This window comes from Ranitomeya variabilis, chromosome 5 (genome assembly GCF_051348905.1).
Source record: "Ranitomeya variabilis isolate aRanVar5 chromosome 5, aRanVar5.hap1, whole genome shotgun sequence".
Lineage (NCBI taxonomy): Eukaryota > Metazoa > Chordata > Amphibia > Anura > Dendrobatidae > Ranitomeya > Ranitomeya variabilis.
This window is the reverse complement of record NC_135236.1, coordinates 314844927-314861739: the sequence shown is the minus strand read 5'-3', so window position 1 is coordinate 314861739 and position 16813 is coordinate 314844927. Positions and strand designations below refer to the sequence as shown.

General features: G+C 42.3%; 1 protein-coding gene across 7 annotated transcripts in view; it reads left to right on the top strand.

The window, feature by feature from the left end:
• FRMD4A (FERM domain containing 4A) overlaps positions 1 to 16813 on the top strand; it is a 584036-nt gene that overhangs the window by 253357 nt on the left and 313866 nt on the right. Inside the window, exon 1 of one of the 7 annotated variants that reach the window (XM_077264624.1) lies at positions 8623 to 8849. The exons of 5 other annotated variants lie outside the window; for them this stretch is intronic. In XM_077264624.1, the coding sequence (XP_077120739.1) occupies positions 8691 to 8849 (159 nt within the window). In that variant the 5' untranslated portion in view covers positions 8623 to 8690. Of the gene's footprint in view, positions 1 to 8622; positions 8850 to 16813 lie in introns of those variants that run through there. One more of the 7 variants, XM_077264623.1, reaches the window with a different exon arrangement.

Genomic DNA, 16813 nt, shown 5'->3' with positions numbered 1-16813 from the left:
TAAATACCCAGATTGTTTGTACATTGCTTCCCATGAATGAAGCAGTTTGCATTTTTTTTGCAGTTGACAGCCTCAATGCGATTGGACAAAAATCTGATTTACAGTACGTTTTAGCAATGTAGTTTTTATTATTATAATATTCCCACATCTCTGTTCCTCTGTAGTCTAAATCTGTTATCTATTTAAAACCAAACGTGGCTCTGAAGAGGAAGAAAGAGACATCAAAATGAACAGGCATTTATTCATCATATGTGTGCCAGACGCAGGATGTGCCTGTTAATGACTTGGATTGAAACTAAAAGCAGCGGGTTATATGCATTGTTCAATTACTTTGCCTTTTATATGACCAGTAACTGAAGAAGGTAAAGGCAAGAAAATCACCAGGCTCGCCATTATGGCAGTTATATAATTTGCATTGTGAGAGCCAGGCAAAATGCGATTGATTAGTCTGGAGCCATTTTTATCACAAACAGGTTTACAGATGGATCATATGATGTGGTTTTTCATTATTTTTTTCTCTCATGGTCAAGAAAATTAAGTTGCAAATATGACTATGTGAGCTGGAAAGTAATTTGTTTCTGTTAGGAGCTGTGATATATGAGAACTCTTTGGTCCCGATTCATTAAGACTGGTATTTCATATGCTAGTCATATTCAAGGGTGGAGTACAATGCTCCAAATTCATTTAGAGCAGGGGTGGGGAACCTCAGGCACGAGAGCCATTTACGGCCCTCTGTGACCTTTTAACCGTCCGACAGGGAGATTCTCTGGGACCGCAATGCTTGCTTGGGCCGGCAGTTGTACTTTGATGGCCACTGGCCCATTAATTTCTTCTAGCTTTATAATCACATGTATGCAGTGTTCAGTACTGAGCGCTGAGACGCGTGCGATGAAAGATTACGTCCTGACACCGGTGCCAGCGTCAGGACGTATTTTGTGGATTGTTTAATTTGCACGGCCCCCGAAGCATGTTATACAGTAAATATCCACATAGCCCTTGGCAAAAAAAATTCCCCACCCCTGAGTTAGAGGCATGCGACACTTGATGAAATCGGCACATCTTCTCTGCGAACTGCACTTCTGTTACATCAAAGGGACTGAAGTAGCATTCCGGAAGTAAAAAACACTGCCACTTTTTCAGAATTTGACAGGTAAGGCAGAGTTTCTTCAAACTGCCATGAAAACACCAAGAGAGGCAAAAAATGTTGCACAACTCCTCATTGCGCCAAAAGCCTGCAACTTTTCAAAGCTTTTTATGACAGCTTCTGGCAGAAAAGCTTTGGTGGATCGCCCCTATTATTTTTAAAGTGGTTGATAGATTTACACCATTTATTAGGGTATGTGCACACAACACCTTTTTCAGGCTGATTAACATGAAAGGTGCCTGAAATGTGCCTGAAAAAGCACTAAAAATGCCAAAAAGAATGAACATATGTACAACAATGGAAAAAAACAAAGTGATTGGTCCATTTGTCTGGTGGCTTCTGTTATATATGGAATTATTAAAAAAAAAACACTTGCAAAGCCATTATACACAGATATTAGAATAAACACTTCAGGAAAAACACCTTCTTCTGCGTCTTCTACTCCAAGAGGTGTCTTCTAATACCCAGTGGATTGGGACTGTCTTTTTAAAGCATCTATTATTCTTTTGAATCAGGCTTATTTCTGCAGCACATATATAGCCCATTGATAAGACCACTTATGAAAATGTTCATCCTGAATATTGGCCTGTGTGAACATGTCCTAATCCGCTGCCAAGAGAGCAAAATGCTTGACCATAGGGTGAAAAGATCGTTTTTTTTATTTTCGACAAAAACTATGTTGCCAGCTGCAGAACACCCTGTGTAGCATGGCATGTGCTGCCGACAACATGTATACTGTATGTTGAAAGAATGTTTGCGTCAATGATCATTCTGGCCTCATATGGTTTAGTCTGCCCGTATGACTAGTACCATAAAGGTTCCCCTCAATCGACTTGTATATAGTCAGTCAGCACTGGTTTGGTTGGAAATCATCCCATCTAAATGAACCTTTAATTAGCATAGTAGTCCTGCTTCACTGCTAAATCAATCTGAACCCTGTAGTTTTAAAGTGGACAAACCCTGATCAGCAAGGTATGTTAGCTTGTGGGATTATGGATTTAAATTTTTATACTGGGACTGCAGTACTGATGACTCGGGATGAGAGAACCTGAAAGGTAAAGTTCGAGGTTTGTTCCAAACACCTAGTGTGCGGTGCAGAACCCTGAACATGGAATTCTCCCGGAAGTCCATGTTATGGTTCGGGTTTGACAGCCGAGAAAATCTTTTTGAAAGGCTGCAGTGCAGCCAATCAATAAGCTTTAAGGCTGTGGGCACTTCTTTCCCCATCACAGCCATGCCATGTATTGGTATGGCTATGATTGGCCTGCACCACACATGACCTGGCCTGTATAAAGTCCGGGTGGGGTGAGGAACAATGTAAAAGAAATAAATAATTAAATAATATTACAAAACGATGTTGGGTCCCCCCATTTTTGATAACCAGCCCAGGTAAAACAGACAGCTGAAGGCTTACATTATCAGGCTGGAAATGTCCCTGGTCATTAGGCCTGTCCCAGCCTAAATATACAAGTCCGCATTCGCCCCAGAATTGGCACATCAATTAATGCCTGAATTTTGATTCAGCTGCAAACTTGTATTTTTAGGCTGGGACATCACAATAACCAGGGACCTTCCCAACCTGATAATATAAGCCCGCAGCTGTCTGCTTTACCTTGGGTGGTTATCAAAAATGGGGGGGACACCACATGTTTTTTTCATTTATTTATTTAAATTTATTAATTTTACAGCCATTTTCCAGCATTAAAGTTCAGTTCACCATTGGATTCTATGGGTCAAGTACTAGAACCCAAACTTCACGGGTCCACTCATCTCTATCGATTACCTATTCCCAGGAAAGGTGGTCCAACTCCCGTCACCCCCACTATTTATGTAACGATTGTTTGTCTCTTTATTTTTAACCAGGTTCATCTGGTAGTGTCTGTGCCTGGTACTGGTGTTCAGTTCCACTAACTTGAATGGGATTGAGATGCAATACCAGACACAGCACTTATTTGAGTGTGCGTATACCATGGTCCCGTCAATCAATCTTAAAACAAATTCCTTTATTTTTTCAAATTTCCTTTCGATGCATACACATCATCTGTGAATTTTTAAGGGGTTATATGGCGGGAGTTCTGCAACTCGGCTCACATTCCCTTGATGTACAATACTCATCAGCATCTCATTCTACATAATCCTGCTTCTATAAAGCATGTATATAAAGATAAGAAGAGAAACTGGAATAAAAATCACTAAACAAAGATGGTTTTATTAAATATATGCCATCTAAAAATATTGAGATCCTGCATCTGTTTTAATTTGAAAGCCTTCAATACAATACTGCTTAAATATCTGTGGCTAAAATAACAGAAAATTATGTTATTCTTTTCCTACTGAATACTGACCACAAAAGCCATAGAAACAGTGTATCAGTCTAAAGAGGCCCCCAGGGATATAGTTTAAAAATCTATTTTGTAGTTCTCAAATCGCTTGGCTAATACGCAGCTCTCTTTATGTTTTTTAAAAAATGAGTGGTGGAACAGGCCCCTGCCATCATTCAGCCAGTGCCTTTGAGTTTCAGCGGAGTAGGCATGATTAAGGGGAATGTAGTAGTATTTTTTTCTTTAATTAGTCAGTATTTGCAGGTGGCTGTGGAGGACATGATAATGTGAGAGGCCATAGTACTAAAGGTACCGTCACATTAAGCGACGCTGCAGCGATAGCGACAACGATGCCGATCGCTGCAGCGTCGCTGTTTGATCGCTGGAGAGCTGTCACACAGACCGCTCTCCAGCGACCAACGATGCCGAGGTCCCCGGGTAACCAGGGTAAACATCGGGTTGCTAAGCGCAGGGCCGCGCTTAGTAACCCGATGTTTACCCTGGTTACCAGCGTAAAAGTAAAAAAAACAAACAGTACATGCTCACCTGCGCGCCCCCAGCGTCTGCTTCCTGACACTGACTGAGCTCCGGCCCTAACAGCACAGCGGTGACGTCACCGCTGTGCTTTCACTTTCACTTTAGGGCCGGATCTCAGTCAGAGCAGGAAGCAGACGCTGGGGGCGCGCAGGTGAGCATGTACTGTTTGTTTTTTTTACTTTTACGCTGGTAACCAGGGTAAACATCGGGTTACTAAGCGCGGCAATGCGCTTAGTAACCCGATGTTTACCCTGGTTACCAGTGTAAAACATCGCTGGTATCGTTGCTTTTGGTGTCAAACACAACGATACACGGCGATCGGACGACCAAATAAAGTTCTGGACTTTATTCAGCGACCAGCGACATCACAGCAGGATCCTGATCGCTGCTGCGTGTCAAACTAAACGATATCGCTAGCGAGGACGCTGCAACGTCACGGATCGCTAGCGATATCGTTTAGTGTGACGGTACCTTTAGTGAGCCGTGGAGGCCATTATACTGTATGGTGGTGCTGTGGGAGCAATCATAGTGTGTGTGAGTGCTGTGGGGGGCCATCATAATATATGAGGTGCTGAGGAGACCATGATTCTATGGGGGGCCTTTGTGGGGGCATCATGTTATGCTGGGTGTCATTAGGGGCTTCATAATGTGTGAGGGGTAATTGTGAAGTAATCATCCTTTCTGGGAGGGACTGTATGGACATCATACTGTGTTGGGAGCACTGGGACATCATATTTTGATAGGGCCACTGTGGGGTCATCAAACTCTCTGTGGCGGTACTGTTGAGGAATTCACTGTGGAGGTATCATGCAAGGGGCGTATCTAGGGGGAGGCGGGGCATGTGCCACGGGTGCATACTGCTGGCAGGGCCGCTTTTGCCATGATCGCGGCAGTTTAAAAATTATTCAGCAGTAGTAGCTGCAGACTTATGGGGAGAGACAGTGTAAGAATAGGGGCTATGGATGTGTGCATCATGCATGTAGTGTAGCAGTGGTGTGTGGCTGGTGTGGTAATAGTCCTTTGGGAGTAACATGTTTAGGTGATGCAATATGATTACCTTGTTTGTAGTATTATATTTTGGATGCATTATATAAAAGCATGTATATTTATTGTTTACATGAAACAACTAATCTTTCCAGAGTGACCTTGTTCTCTGGATCCCCCTGGGGCTGTGAGGGAGCTGTCAAGTTGCAGGGGAAGGAGGAAACTCTGTGATGTGTGATCTTCCTTCACTCCCTGCATAAGATTACTTTTGTACAGGATTAATTTTTCAATAAGTACACAATAAATGCATTATAGGGTTAACCGTCCCCCACCCCTTCTTTACCCCCACCCTCTTCCCATACTCCCTCTCCCCCCAAAAAAAACAGGATACGGGATAACTTTATGATCTTAGAGCAGGGATGTTAAACACAAACACGCAGAGGGCCAAAATAAAAAACTTGGAGAATGTCGCTGGCCAATAATTATATGGTAAAATGAGCCCCACACGGTCCTCCATCCAGAACAATGGGCCCCACATAGTCCTCCAAACAGTATAATGCACCACATAGCTTTCCATACAGTATAATAGGCCCAACATCATCCTCCTTATAGTAATATGGGTCCCACAAAGTCCTCCATACAGAATATTGGCTCCTCATGGGGGTGGTGGTTCTTGTGTCAAGGACGAGCCAAATATAAATGCCCCGCTAGCCAGATTTGGCCCCTGGGCCAGAGTTTGACTTGTACGTCATAGAGGGTCCAACTTCTGAAATCCCCAGGGTTCCTAAGATTGGTGCTCAGCAACCTCATCTTAAATAGAGCAGAGGGGGCACTCTCTCGGCCTCTGCTCCATTCATTGTCTATGGGACTGTGACAGAAAGCTCTGTTTTTTGCTATTTATGGCTGTATCATACACAATGAATGCAAGTTAACTTTTTTTCTGAAAAACCCTTTAAGCACATAAAAAAAATAATGCTAATAAAACTCATATGTTAAGACTGCTGCTATGGGCCCCATGATTTCTTTGTACATCCCAACTTGTCCAGCAGCTGTAAGATAAAAACTTGCATGAAGCTTGTAAATTTCTGCATCCACATATTCCACAATTAACTAATATTATATTTGACTATTATCTAACAATTAGAAGGTCAGTAGGATTGGTGTTTGTCAGTAATAAGGAAATGAACTTGAAAACATCTCTTGGGTATAACATAATATAATCAATTTCAACAAGTTATGGGCACATTACAGCTATAAAACAATTATATTAAGGTAACAATACCTCTAGCAGTAATAATACAAAGGATAAAGTATTTCTTAATGCAATACATAGCAGTTAACAGATGCAGAACAGCTCCCACCTCGACATTGAAAACACAGCCACTTCAGTTAATAGGTCTATGCCTTTAATAAACAAGTGCTTCTCACAATATTGGAATATTATAAAAAGTTAATTTATTTCAGTTCTTCAATACAAAAAGTGAAGCTCATTTTTCAGATCTATTTCAAGTGTTTATTTCTGTTAATGTTGATGATTATGGCTTACAGCCAATGAAAGCCCAAAAGTCATTATCTCAGTAAATTAGAATGCTTTATAACACCAGCTTCAAAAATGATTTTAAAATCTGAAATGTTGGCCTGCTGAAATGTATGTTCAGTAAATGCACTCAATACTTGGCTGGGGCTTCTTTTGCATCAATTACTGCATCAATGCGGCATGGCATGGAGGCGATCAGCCTGTAGCATTGCTGAGGTGTTATGAAAGCCAAGGTTGCTTTGATAGCAGCCTTCAGCTCATCTGCATTGTTGGGTCTGGTGTCTCTCTTCTTCCTCTTGACAATACTGCATAGATTCTCTATGGGATTAAGGTCAGGCGAGTTTGATGGCCATTCAAGCACAGTGATACTGTTGTTTTTAAAGTAGGTATTGGTACTTTGGCAGTGTGGACAGGTGCCAAGTCCTGCTGGAGAATGAAATTTCCATCTCCTAAAAAGCTTGTTGGCAGAGGGAAGCATGAAGTGCTGTAAAATTTCCTGGTAGACAGCTGCACTGACTTTGGTCTTGATAAAACACAGTGGACCTACACCAGAAGATGACATGGCTCTCCAAACCATCACTGATTGTGGAAACGTCACACTAGACCTCAAGCAGCTTGGATTCTGTGCCTCTCCACTCTTCCTCCAAACTCTGGGACCTGGATTTCCAAATGAAATGCAAAATTTACTTTCATCTGAAAACAACACCTTGGATCACTGAGCAACAGTCCAGTTCTTTTTCTCCTTGGCCCAGGTAAGACGCTTCTGGCATTGTCTATTGGTCATGAGTCGCTTGTCCTGTAGCTCATGTCCTGGATAAGTCTATGTGTGGTGGCTCTTGAAGTAATGACTCCAGCAGCAGTCCACTCCTTGTGAATCTCTCCCAAATTTTTCAATGGCCCTTTTTTAGCAATCCTTTCATGGCTGCTGTTTTCCTGGTTGCTTGTGCACCTTTTTCTACCTCACTTTTTCCTTCCACTCAACTTTCATTAATATGCTTGGATACAGCACTCTGTGAACAGCCACTCAACTTTTCGTTAATATTCTTGGATACAACACTCTGAGAACAGCCAGCTTCTTTAGCAATGACCTTCTGTGGCTTACCCTCCCTGTGGAGTGTGTCAATGACTGCCATATAGACATCTGTCAAGTCAGCAGGGACCTTTTTAAACGCTTAGGAAGCCTTTGCAGGTGTTTTTTTTAAATTATTCTAATATACTGAGATAATGACATTTGAAACAAATTAACTTTTTGATGTTATTCTAATTTAGTGAGAAGCACTTGTAGATTCCTGTATCACCTTGATCTCTAATACTAGGTAACATTACCTTGCTATAGGTCTGTCATGACCATTTCTATTCCTCTCTGCAGACCTGAAGAACAATTGTTTCTCTAATGTCTAGAAAAAAAAGCAGCCGTGATGTATCCATGACAATCTATTATGCTGCCACCAAGTTCTCCTAGTAAAAGTGTCAAACCCCGTTAAGAAAATATACAACAAGAGCTATTGGTACATCGTGGATCCCTGTGTTTCCAAACATTCACTTAATATAACTACTTTTGTTCCGCAGTCAGTCATGGCATCTACAGAAGTTCCCGTTTTCTAATTTTACTCCGGGGGCCTTATAAAAGTCATACAGTTTGCCACCTGATGGAAAAACCTTTCATTTATACACTTGCTTGAAGTTGCTGGAACTTTTTGTTTTGACTGAATGTTGGGAATGTTATATTTAAGATAGAAACAGTTAAGTAGAAATGTGGACCGTCCCAGGAATGTTGGCAGTGGAACAATACTTCATTTCCCTGGATTCTCTCCCAGCAGTATGAAGTGATGACTTTGGATGTAAGTATATTTCTTAGTATAGCAGCAGACAGCTGAGAAGTCACAGAATCCGAGCAGAGCTCCCTATGAGAACAGCTCAAAAGATCACAGAGGAATGTCTTATCCATTGTCTTGGGAACAGTGGGTATGAAAAAGTTTATTTTTTGTTTTAGACACAAAGCTGTCTCTCGGGACTCATTTGCTGATGCAGTACTGAACAAAATTTGGCCAAAGTGATTTTTCCTGTGTATAAAATTACATGCAGCACTTTGAACTCGGTGGAATCAAAGGGATCTACATCAGTTATCTGCTTTGCACCTCATCCATTATTTTTTGATGGGATCAAGATGGCTGCTGTTCTTTTAAGCTTTGAGGATTTAATGTTTACCTGGGACAGCTTAGTATGGAACCTCACTTCACGAGCCCTGCGATCATGCCGGCATGGAAACTTTAGGGTTCTGCAGATGATGCTGAAACCTTGGTGCATTTCCAGGGCAGTTTACCAGGTAGGAAATTCACTTCTAAAGTAATTGATGCTGGTTATAAGATATTTGCCATTCATCGCTTTGTTTAATGTTTATAACATTAGGATACTTCGCGATTCTGTTCAACTACCATTTTTATTAGTATCATTGGATATATAGTCTTATGATTATTATAAGGGCTCGCTCTGTGCTCATTTAAGCGAGCCCTTATAATAAGCCATGCTTTAGTGTGGTTGGATATGATCAGAGAAGGTTTTGAACCCCTAGTTCATAGAGTATATTTTTTAAAATAGTGATAAACGTTGCATAAATAATGACACATTTGGAATGAAAGAAACAGAGAAATATTGGGGATTCTCGTTTAATGATGTTGTTATCGAATATATTACTTTATACTCACAAACAGCAATCATACACAGTAGAGAAAAAACATTACTCCTCAATCTCAATGTACTGTGTCCTTCTAAAGCCATACCCAGAGAAGAGCATCTAGTTCTGTCATTTCATGATCCTTTTGTGGGAATCCTGCCTTTACATTTTTCAATGTCTACATTTGTGAATGTCTATTGCTCGTGCTAGGGAACACATGCAGACAATATGCAATTACTTGCTTCCTTTAGGGAAAAATGGCAGGATTTCCAGATTTATTTGACACACATTGATTTGATATATTAACATCTCCAATATTTAATACTTATGTCTGACGTTATTGCTGCCAATATTTGATCCAATAGCCAGATTGAGAAAGAATACATTGCTGTTTGCCAACACCTTTGGAAATAATTAGGAGTCGCTGAAACTATGGTGCTCCAATATTTGTCCCAAAGAAATGGTCTTGGCGTCTCAAAATAGGATCATGCAGAGTGCATTCCATGGGGCCGGATGTGACATCACCCCAGCGGGTCATTGCTATTTGGGAAATTTGGGAAGGGAAGCTCTGCCCCTAAATATTTTACTGAGAAGGATCTTGTCATTTTGGTTTTATGGCACTTGAATAAATAGTTCTCCTTTCTGTCTTTTAAGTTATCACTTCCACAAAGATATTAGAAAAATAAAACAGCTTCACACGGTGTAGCAATAATAACTTATGGTAAAATGATAAATGATGTGGCGTGTGAATCTGTAATGTCTGCAAATGTTTCATTTAGTTGCTCGCATGTTATGATTTTATCAGTGTACGATAAAGGCATTTTATGAGCAGAATTTAATTCTTCATAACACTGTCACTTAGAGCTAGCCTTCAAGTGGTTGTCTGAAAAAGAAGCATGGAAGCCCCCGCAGTGATCAGCTGATAGTCGCAAGTACAGCTTCTCATACCCTTGGCTGATTTTGAGGGGGTTCATAGAAGTGGGGCCCTCATTTTTAGGGCAACTCTTTTAAGGTTTCCATTTAGTCAATCATAATATTTTAATAATATTAATTTATGAAAATATTATAATATTATTACATCATGGTAAAACCATGAACATAATATTTTTTATCATGAAAGTTAAGAGGAGTCTAATGAAAACTGTTACACATGTGGCCAGCTGGAGCTTTAAGCACAATTCCAGCATTTTGTCTTTTATTTCAGCACTGGAGCAGTAAAAATAATCTAAGTTCCCTGACCCTAGTATTATAATTACAAGCTGCTGTCTTCAGCTATTCCCAGCACTGCACCGGTCCTGCACCACCATCTTGTGACCACAACTTCTGACTGGAAGTCAGAAGTAACAGTCATAGAGGTAATGGTTGTAAGCTCTAAATGTAACTATATGAGAGGCTTGTTCTGGCTCTCATAGACTTATATTACGAAGTGACCTCTGGCTCACCCAGAAAACACTGGTGCAATCCAGCAGGTCACAACCTGCAGAAGACTACCCAGAGCAGCTCCAAGAATGGATGAAGATGGCGGCTAGTCAGTAGAACACTAAGAGCATGGAACTTAGATTAGTGGCACCACTCCACCACTGAAATTTAAAAAAAACGCTGGAGAGGTGATTTAAATGGTCAAAGAATGCTGTATGTGAAACATATAGCTATTCCAAAGCCTACTATAAAGAAAACAAGCAAAGTAAAACCAAGTGACAAAGTATATGTGTAAATATTAAGCTTTTTTACTTATCAGATGTTATACTATTATTATGCACTAGATGGCAGCCCGATTCTAAAGAATCGGGAGTCTAGAATCCATATATACTTCATTTATTCAAATGTAAGAATAATACAATTAATAAATAATAGTAAGAAAGAACAAAAAATGGCTGCACTCACCAGCTCTTGACAATTCTTGACAGTACGGCACATTTCTGATTGGTCGCTCGCGGCAGGCGGCAACCAATCAGAAAAGTGCCGCGCACCACGAAGGCATATATCTTTGTCCACCCTGAGCGGGTGTAGGACGCTGGTGACGTCACTTATCTCCGGACATTATCTCCGGACAAAGCCACGGAAGTTGGCACAAATTGCCGGAAGTAGTATTCTAGGCAATTATATATTAGATTTTAATGTTATCAGTGTTTACCTTTGAACGTTTATATTGTATTGTCCTGTCACCAGCCATGTGTACGATTATCGGCCGAAAGCCTCTCTGGAACCAATAATCACCCCATGTAAAGGTATCTTTATAAGTTAAAGATTCAGAATACTATGACTTTTATCATATCCTGAACAGTCAAGTTTTTTATGAACCGTTAAGGTTTTCTGGTTGAAGTAAAAAAAACTCTGAGTGTTTACAGTTTGAAACCATAAAATGTTGAAAAATTATGTCATTCTTGAGTATATCACTCAATGGTGCTCATAAACGTGTCAAATTTGATCTATAATATACTTTAATATACGTTACTTTAATCTTTAATATACTTAAGAACAGGGCCCCAGACATCACACAGGGGGTCTGAAACACCGCACAGTGGTCCAAAATATCGCTGTGCTCTGCCTGGGGCCCCATATGCTGCCTGGGGCCCCTGTGCTCTGCCTGGGGCCCCATATGCTGCCTGGGGCCCCTGTGCTCTGCCTGGGGCCCCATGTTCTGCCTGGGGCCACTGTGCTCTGCCTGGGGCCCCATAGGCTGCCTGGGGCCCCTGTGCTCTGCCTGGGACCACTGTGCTCTGCCTGGGGCCCCTGTGCTCTGCCTGGGGCCACTGTGCTCTGCCTGGGGCCCCATATGCTGCCTGGGGCCCCTGTGCTCTGCCTGGGGCCCCATATGCTGCCTGGGGCCCCTGTGCTCTGCCTGGGGCCCCATGTTCTGCCTGGGGCCACTGTGCTCTGCCTGGGGCCCCATAGGCTGCCTGGGGCCCCTGTGCTCTGCCTGGGACCACTGTGCTCTGCCTGGGGCCCCTGTGCTCTGCCTGGGGCCACTGTGCTCTGCCTGGGGCCCCATATGCTGCCTGGGGCCCCTGTGCTCTGCCTGGGGCCCCATATGCTGCCTGGGGCCCCTGTGCTCTGCCAGGGGCCCCATATGCTGCCTGGGGCCCCTGTGCTCTGCCTGGGGCCCCTGTGCTCTGCCTGGGGCCCCTGTGCTCTGCCTGGGGCCCCATATGCTGCCTGGGGCCCCTGTGCTCTGCCTGGGGCCCCTGTGCTCTGCCTGGGGCCCCATGTTCTGCCTGGGGCCCCTATGCTCTGCCTGGGGCCACTGTGCTCTGCCTGGGGACCCATATGCTGCCTGGGGCTCCTGTGCTCTGCCTGGGGCCCCATATGCTGCCTGGAGCCCCTGTGCTCTGCCTGGGGCCCCATATGCTGCCTGGAGCCCCTGTGCTCTGCCTGGGGCCACTGTGCTCTGCCTGGGGCCCCATAGGATGCCTGGGGCCCCTGTGCTCTGCCTGGGACCACTGTGCTCTGCCTGGGGCCCCATATGCTGCCTGGGGCCCCTGTGCTCTGCCTGGGGCCACTGTTCTCTGCCTGGGGCCCCATATGCTGCCTGGGGCCCCTGTGCTCTGCCTGGGTGTAGGACACTGGTGACGTCACTAATCTCCGGACATTAGCTCCGGACATTAGCTCCGGACATTAGCTCCGGACATTATCTCCGGACATTAGCTCCGGACATTAGCTCCGGACATTAGCTCCGGACAAAGCCACGGAAGTTGGCACAAATTGCAGGAAGTAGTATTCTAGGCAATTATATATTAGATAGTGAAGTGACACATCCGTACAAAAACTAGTTTTTAACTCCTCTTATTCTAAAGTGTCAGCCAAGAACTGAGTTCAAGTAGCGTTGCTGGATGGACATACAGTACGGTAATATTCTTTATTAAGCTAGGATTTTCCATTTATGAATGTTATGTAATGTTTGCAGTTTTCCCTTAGTAAAGAGAGACACTATTAATAAAGGTAATGAGGATGTTATGTTCTTGTGAACATTAATGGGTTTTCCAGTGCTAAGTATACATCATTCATTTAAAATCGTTGGGGCAGGTCTGACACCCGGCATCCCTATCACCTTCAGTTACAGCCGGATGTAACAGTTTATGAAGCGGAAAACTACAGCTCCATACACTGGTTGGTGGCCCATGCAGGTTCCTTCAGATTATCTTCTATTAAAAAGAATAGCAGCCTCTAAACCATTTACGGAGCTGCATTGTTCCGCTCTGTACACTAGCTACATTCGGCCACCAGTGCACCAGTGTTAGACCCCACGATTTCATATTGATGACCTATCCTGATATTTGTCACTAAAGTGATATTTCAGGCAACCAGAAATGTTTGCATCAGAGAAAAGAGGCATTTTTCTGCTTTCACCATTAGTACAATATTCAAAATAGGGCCTAGTTATTATAAGACTTGTAGGTGTGGAAGGAACTGTAGGAACATAATGGCACAGAAATATTGGTAGGAAAATTTGACGTTAAGGCTCCAGCAAAACAGACTTTTAAAGTACTCAAGGTTTCAAGCATGGACAAGCATGGCGGATCCATAAACAACTTATTTATAAGTTCTTATAGTTTCAGTCAATCTCTCCTCTGCAGACTGTTGCTCCTCTGTAGGCCACTTCAGTATCTCACACATATATGCAGAGAAACCCATCTCACCCTTACATTACTGAGAAAATGGCAATTCTATGAGCTAATTTGCCTGCAAGTTATCACAATGTAAACAATGTATTTGCCTGCATAAATATCCTCGTGGCCTAGTACATTGAGACTAATCAATATAATGTATGTTGGAAGCGCTATATATACACTTATGAACATAGATCTTTTCAGTCTCAGAGGTTTAAGATCCAGTCCATGAATGACAAAGTCCAGACTGAAAAGTGAAAATGGTCAGAAACCAACTTTAAGCAACATTAACAGACAAGTAATGGAAGATGAGCTGTGGGCATTTAACTAGAAAGGAAAATTTGCAGTTCTAAACTGAATAAGTTAATCAAAAGTAAATAGTAAATCATTAATAAAAAATAATAGCCCTCCCTATTAAATTGGTTATAAATTGAGTGATAAGGTGCATGAGATATTATTTAGATAGTTGTGGTATAAGAACATAAACTCTACTTTGCCCTTTGTTCTGCTTCTTCCACATTCACAGCACAATTAGTAAAGTCAGGAGAACATGACCAAAGGTTTATGATGCCCTTCCCTCTCTGGGGAAAGGAACAGGTTGGAGATGGACAGCAAGTTCTGAATAGAGGTGGGCTAATTTCTTCGAGTGGCATTGACTTATCCTCAAATTAAAAAAAAAAAAATGGATTTTTTGCAATTCACTCTACTCAAATTTAGGAAATTACCATACAGCTGCAGCTGCCATTTTGCTGAACGTTAGAAGGCCAGGCCAATAGTTTAAAAGCATAATAATACCCACTTCACTACTTACCCATAGCACCTTTCCCACAGCCCTCTGTCCGCTTCTTCCCACCTCTTCCTTTTCCCTTCCACCATTGCGGGCATCCTCTTTATCTTCTTCACTTCAGACCATGGCTTCTTGCTTGAAAAAACTTCTGACTTCACTGTGCATTAGGATTCATGTCAACCGAGTGACGGCATGGCGCAAAGTGACTTTAAAGGCCTTGTTAAGCCAGAAACCACAATCTGCATGGAAGAAGCCAAAAAGGATAGTGGGGGAAAAAGGGGGAGGTGAAAAAAAGAGATAAGGAGGACTAGATGACAGGCTAGGGGAATTTTTTTACAACATATGTTTATTATGCTCTGGGGTCTGGGGAGACATCAAGGTATAATAAGGAAAATCCTCATCACATAACTTCACTGTAAATTGAATTTCCCTTATAAAATCCACATGACTTAACTAATTTGAATTTTGGCAGATTTGATCATCTCTAGTTCAAGGTCATCATTTCATAAGACAGTGTGAGAGCAGGAACCAATTTTTATTTTTTTAGTGTGCCTTCATCTGCCCCATAACAAGATAACATACAGTATATGAAACAGACATACAACAGTGAGAGTTTCCTTTTAGGATGAAAATAGAAAACGAATAAAGAGAGTTGAAAATTGAATTGAGTAGTGGGTGAGGTATACTGGTGAAGGGGTTAAGAGAGTACAGTTATCAGTTGCTATCTCAAGTGTCCGTAAATTAATAATGCATCCGTAATAGGAGGGCTAGCATGGAAAGGTTAGTGTAGCTTCTACATGATGACAGATGGAAAGAAGCTGTGAACATGAACTTTTTGTTTGATAAAATGTAATGGCCATCAGAATCTAGGGTAAGGTTGCCATATCTTGTGCAACCTTTCAAGCTAAAAAAAATTATAGCTATAGGAAATAAGGGTCTAGCCTTAGCCTTCAGAAAAAAAGACCATATTTTACAACAGTTTGTTGAAAACCCCCACATCAGTCAGTATACCCCCTGAACTTTGGGGTATACTGACTGATGTGGGGGTTTTCAACAGACTGTTGTAAAATATGGTCCCGCAGTGACGTCAGAGAGGTGCTTAAACTCTTTTTTTTTTTACCAACAGTCATGTTAGCAAGTTTGAAAAACTATGAACCCGATTCATTAACACTGGCATCTTGTCTGCCAGCCTCAATGGGTGGGGTGCAGCAATAAGAGGCGCCAATTTCATTAAGAGACACTTGCCACTTACTGATTTCAACACATCTCAGTAGCATGCATGTCACCAGAAATGTTAGTCCATTCAATAAGTGGAATAATATTTCTGGCATAAGAAATTCCACAACTTTTAAAGAAATTGATGGCCTTTGTCCTGTCCCGCCACAACTTATCCGCAGCCTCATCCATTTTGGCTAAGCTGCTTGAAATAGGCAAAAGTCACAACATTTTTGGCAAGTTTGCGGTGCACTAAAATTTTGTGACTTTTCAATGTGTTATACTCCAGTTTTCTGATGTTAACTCTTTGATGAACCGAGGTCCTATAGTTATTACTTAGTGATGCATTTAATTGATTTTGGAAAGGTACTACATCATATTGTGCATAGCTTGTACAGGAGAAACTGGATTTGGTATATGGAATAGTGTTGAGCGATACCTTCCGATATGCAAAGGTATCGGTATCGGATTGGATCGGCCGATATCCAAAAAATATCGGATATCGCCGATACCGATACCCGATACCCATGCATATCAATGGGACACAAAATATCGGAATGGTCCCCAGGGTCTGAAGGAGAAGAAACTCTCCTTCAGGCCCTGGGATCCATATTCATGTAAAAAATAAAGAATAAAAATAAAAAATATGGATATACTCACCCCTCGGACGGCCCCTGGCTCTCACCGGTCCAAGCGTCTGCCTCCGTTCCTAAGAATGCAGAGTGAAGGAACTTCGATGACGTCGCGGCTTGTGATTGGTCGCGTGACCGCTCATGTGACCGCTCACGCGACCAATCACAAGCCGCGACGTCATCGAAGGTCCTTCACTCCCTGCATTCTTAGGAACGGAGGCACCGCTAAGAGCCAGGGTCCGCCGGAGGGGTGAGTATATCAATATTTTTTATTATTTATTTTTTACATGAATATGGATCCCAGGGCCTGAAGGAGAGTCTCCACTCCTCCAGACCCTGGGAACCATACGCACCGCACACTTCCGATTCCGATTT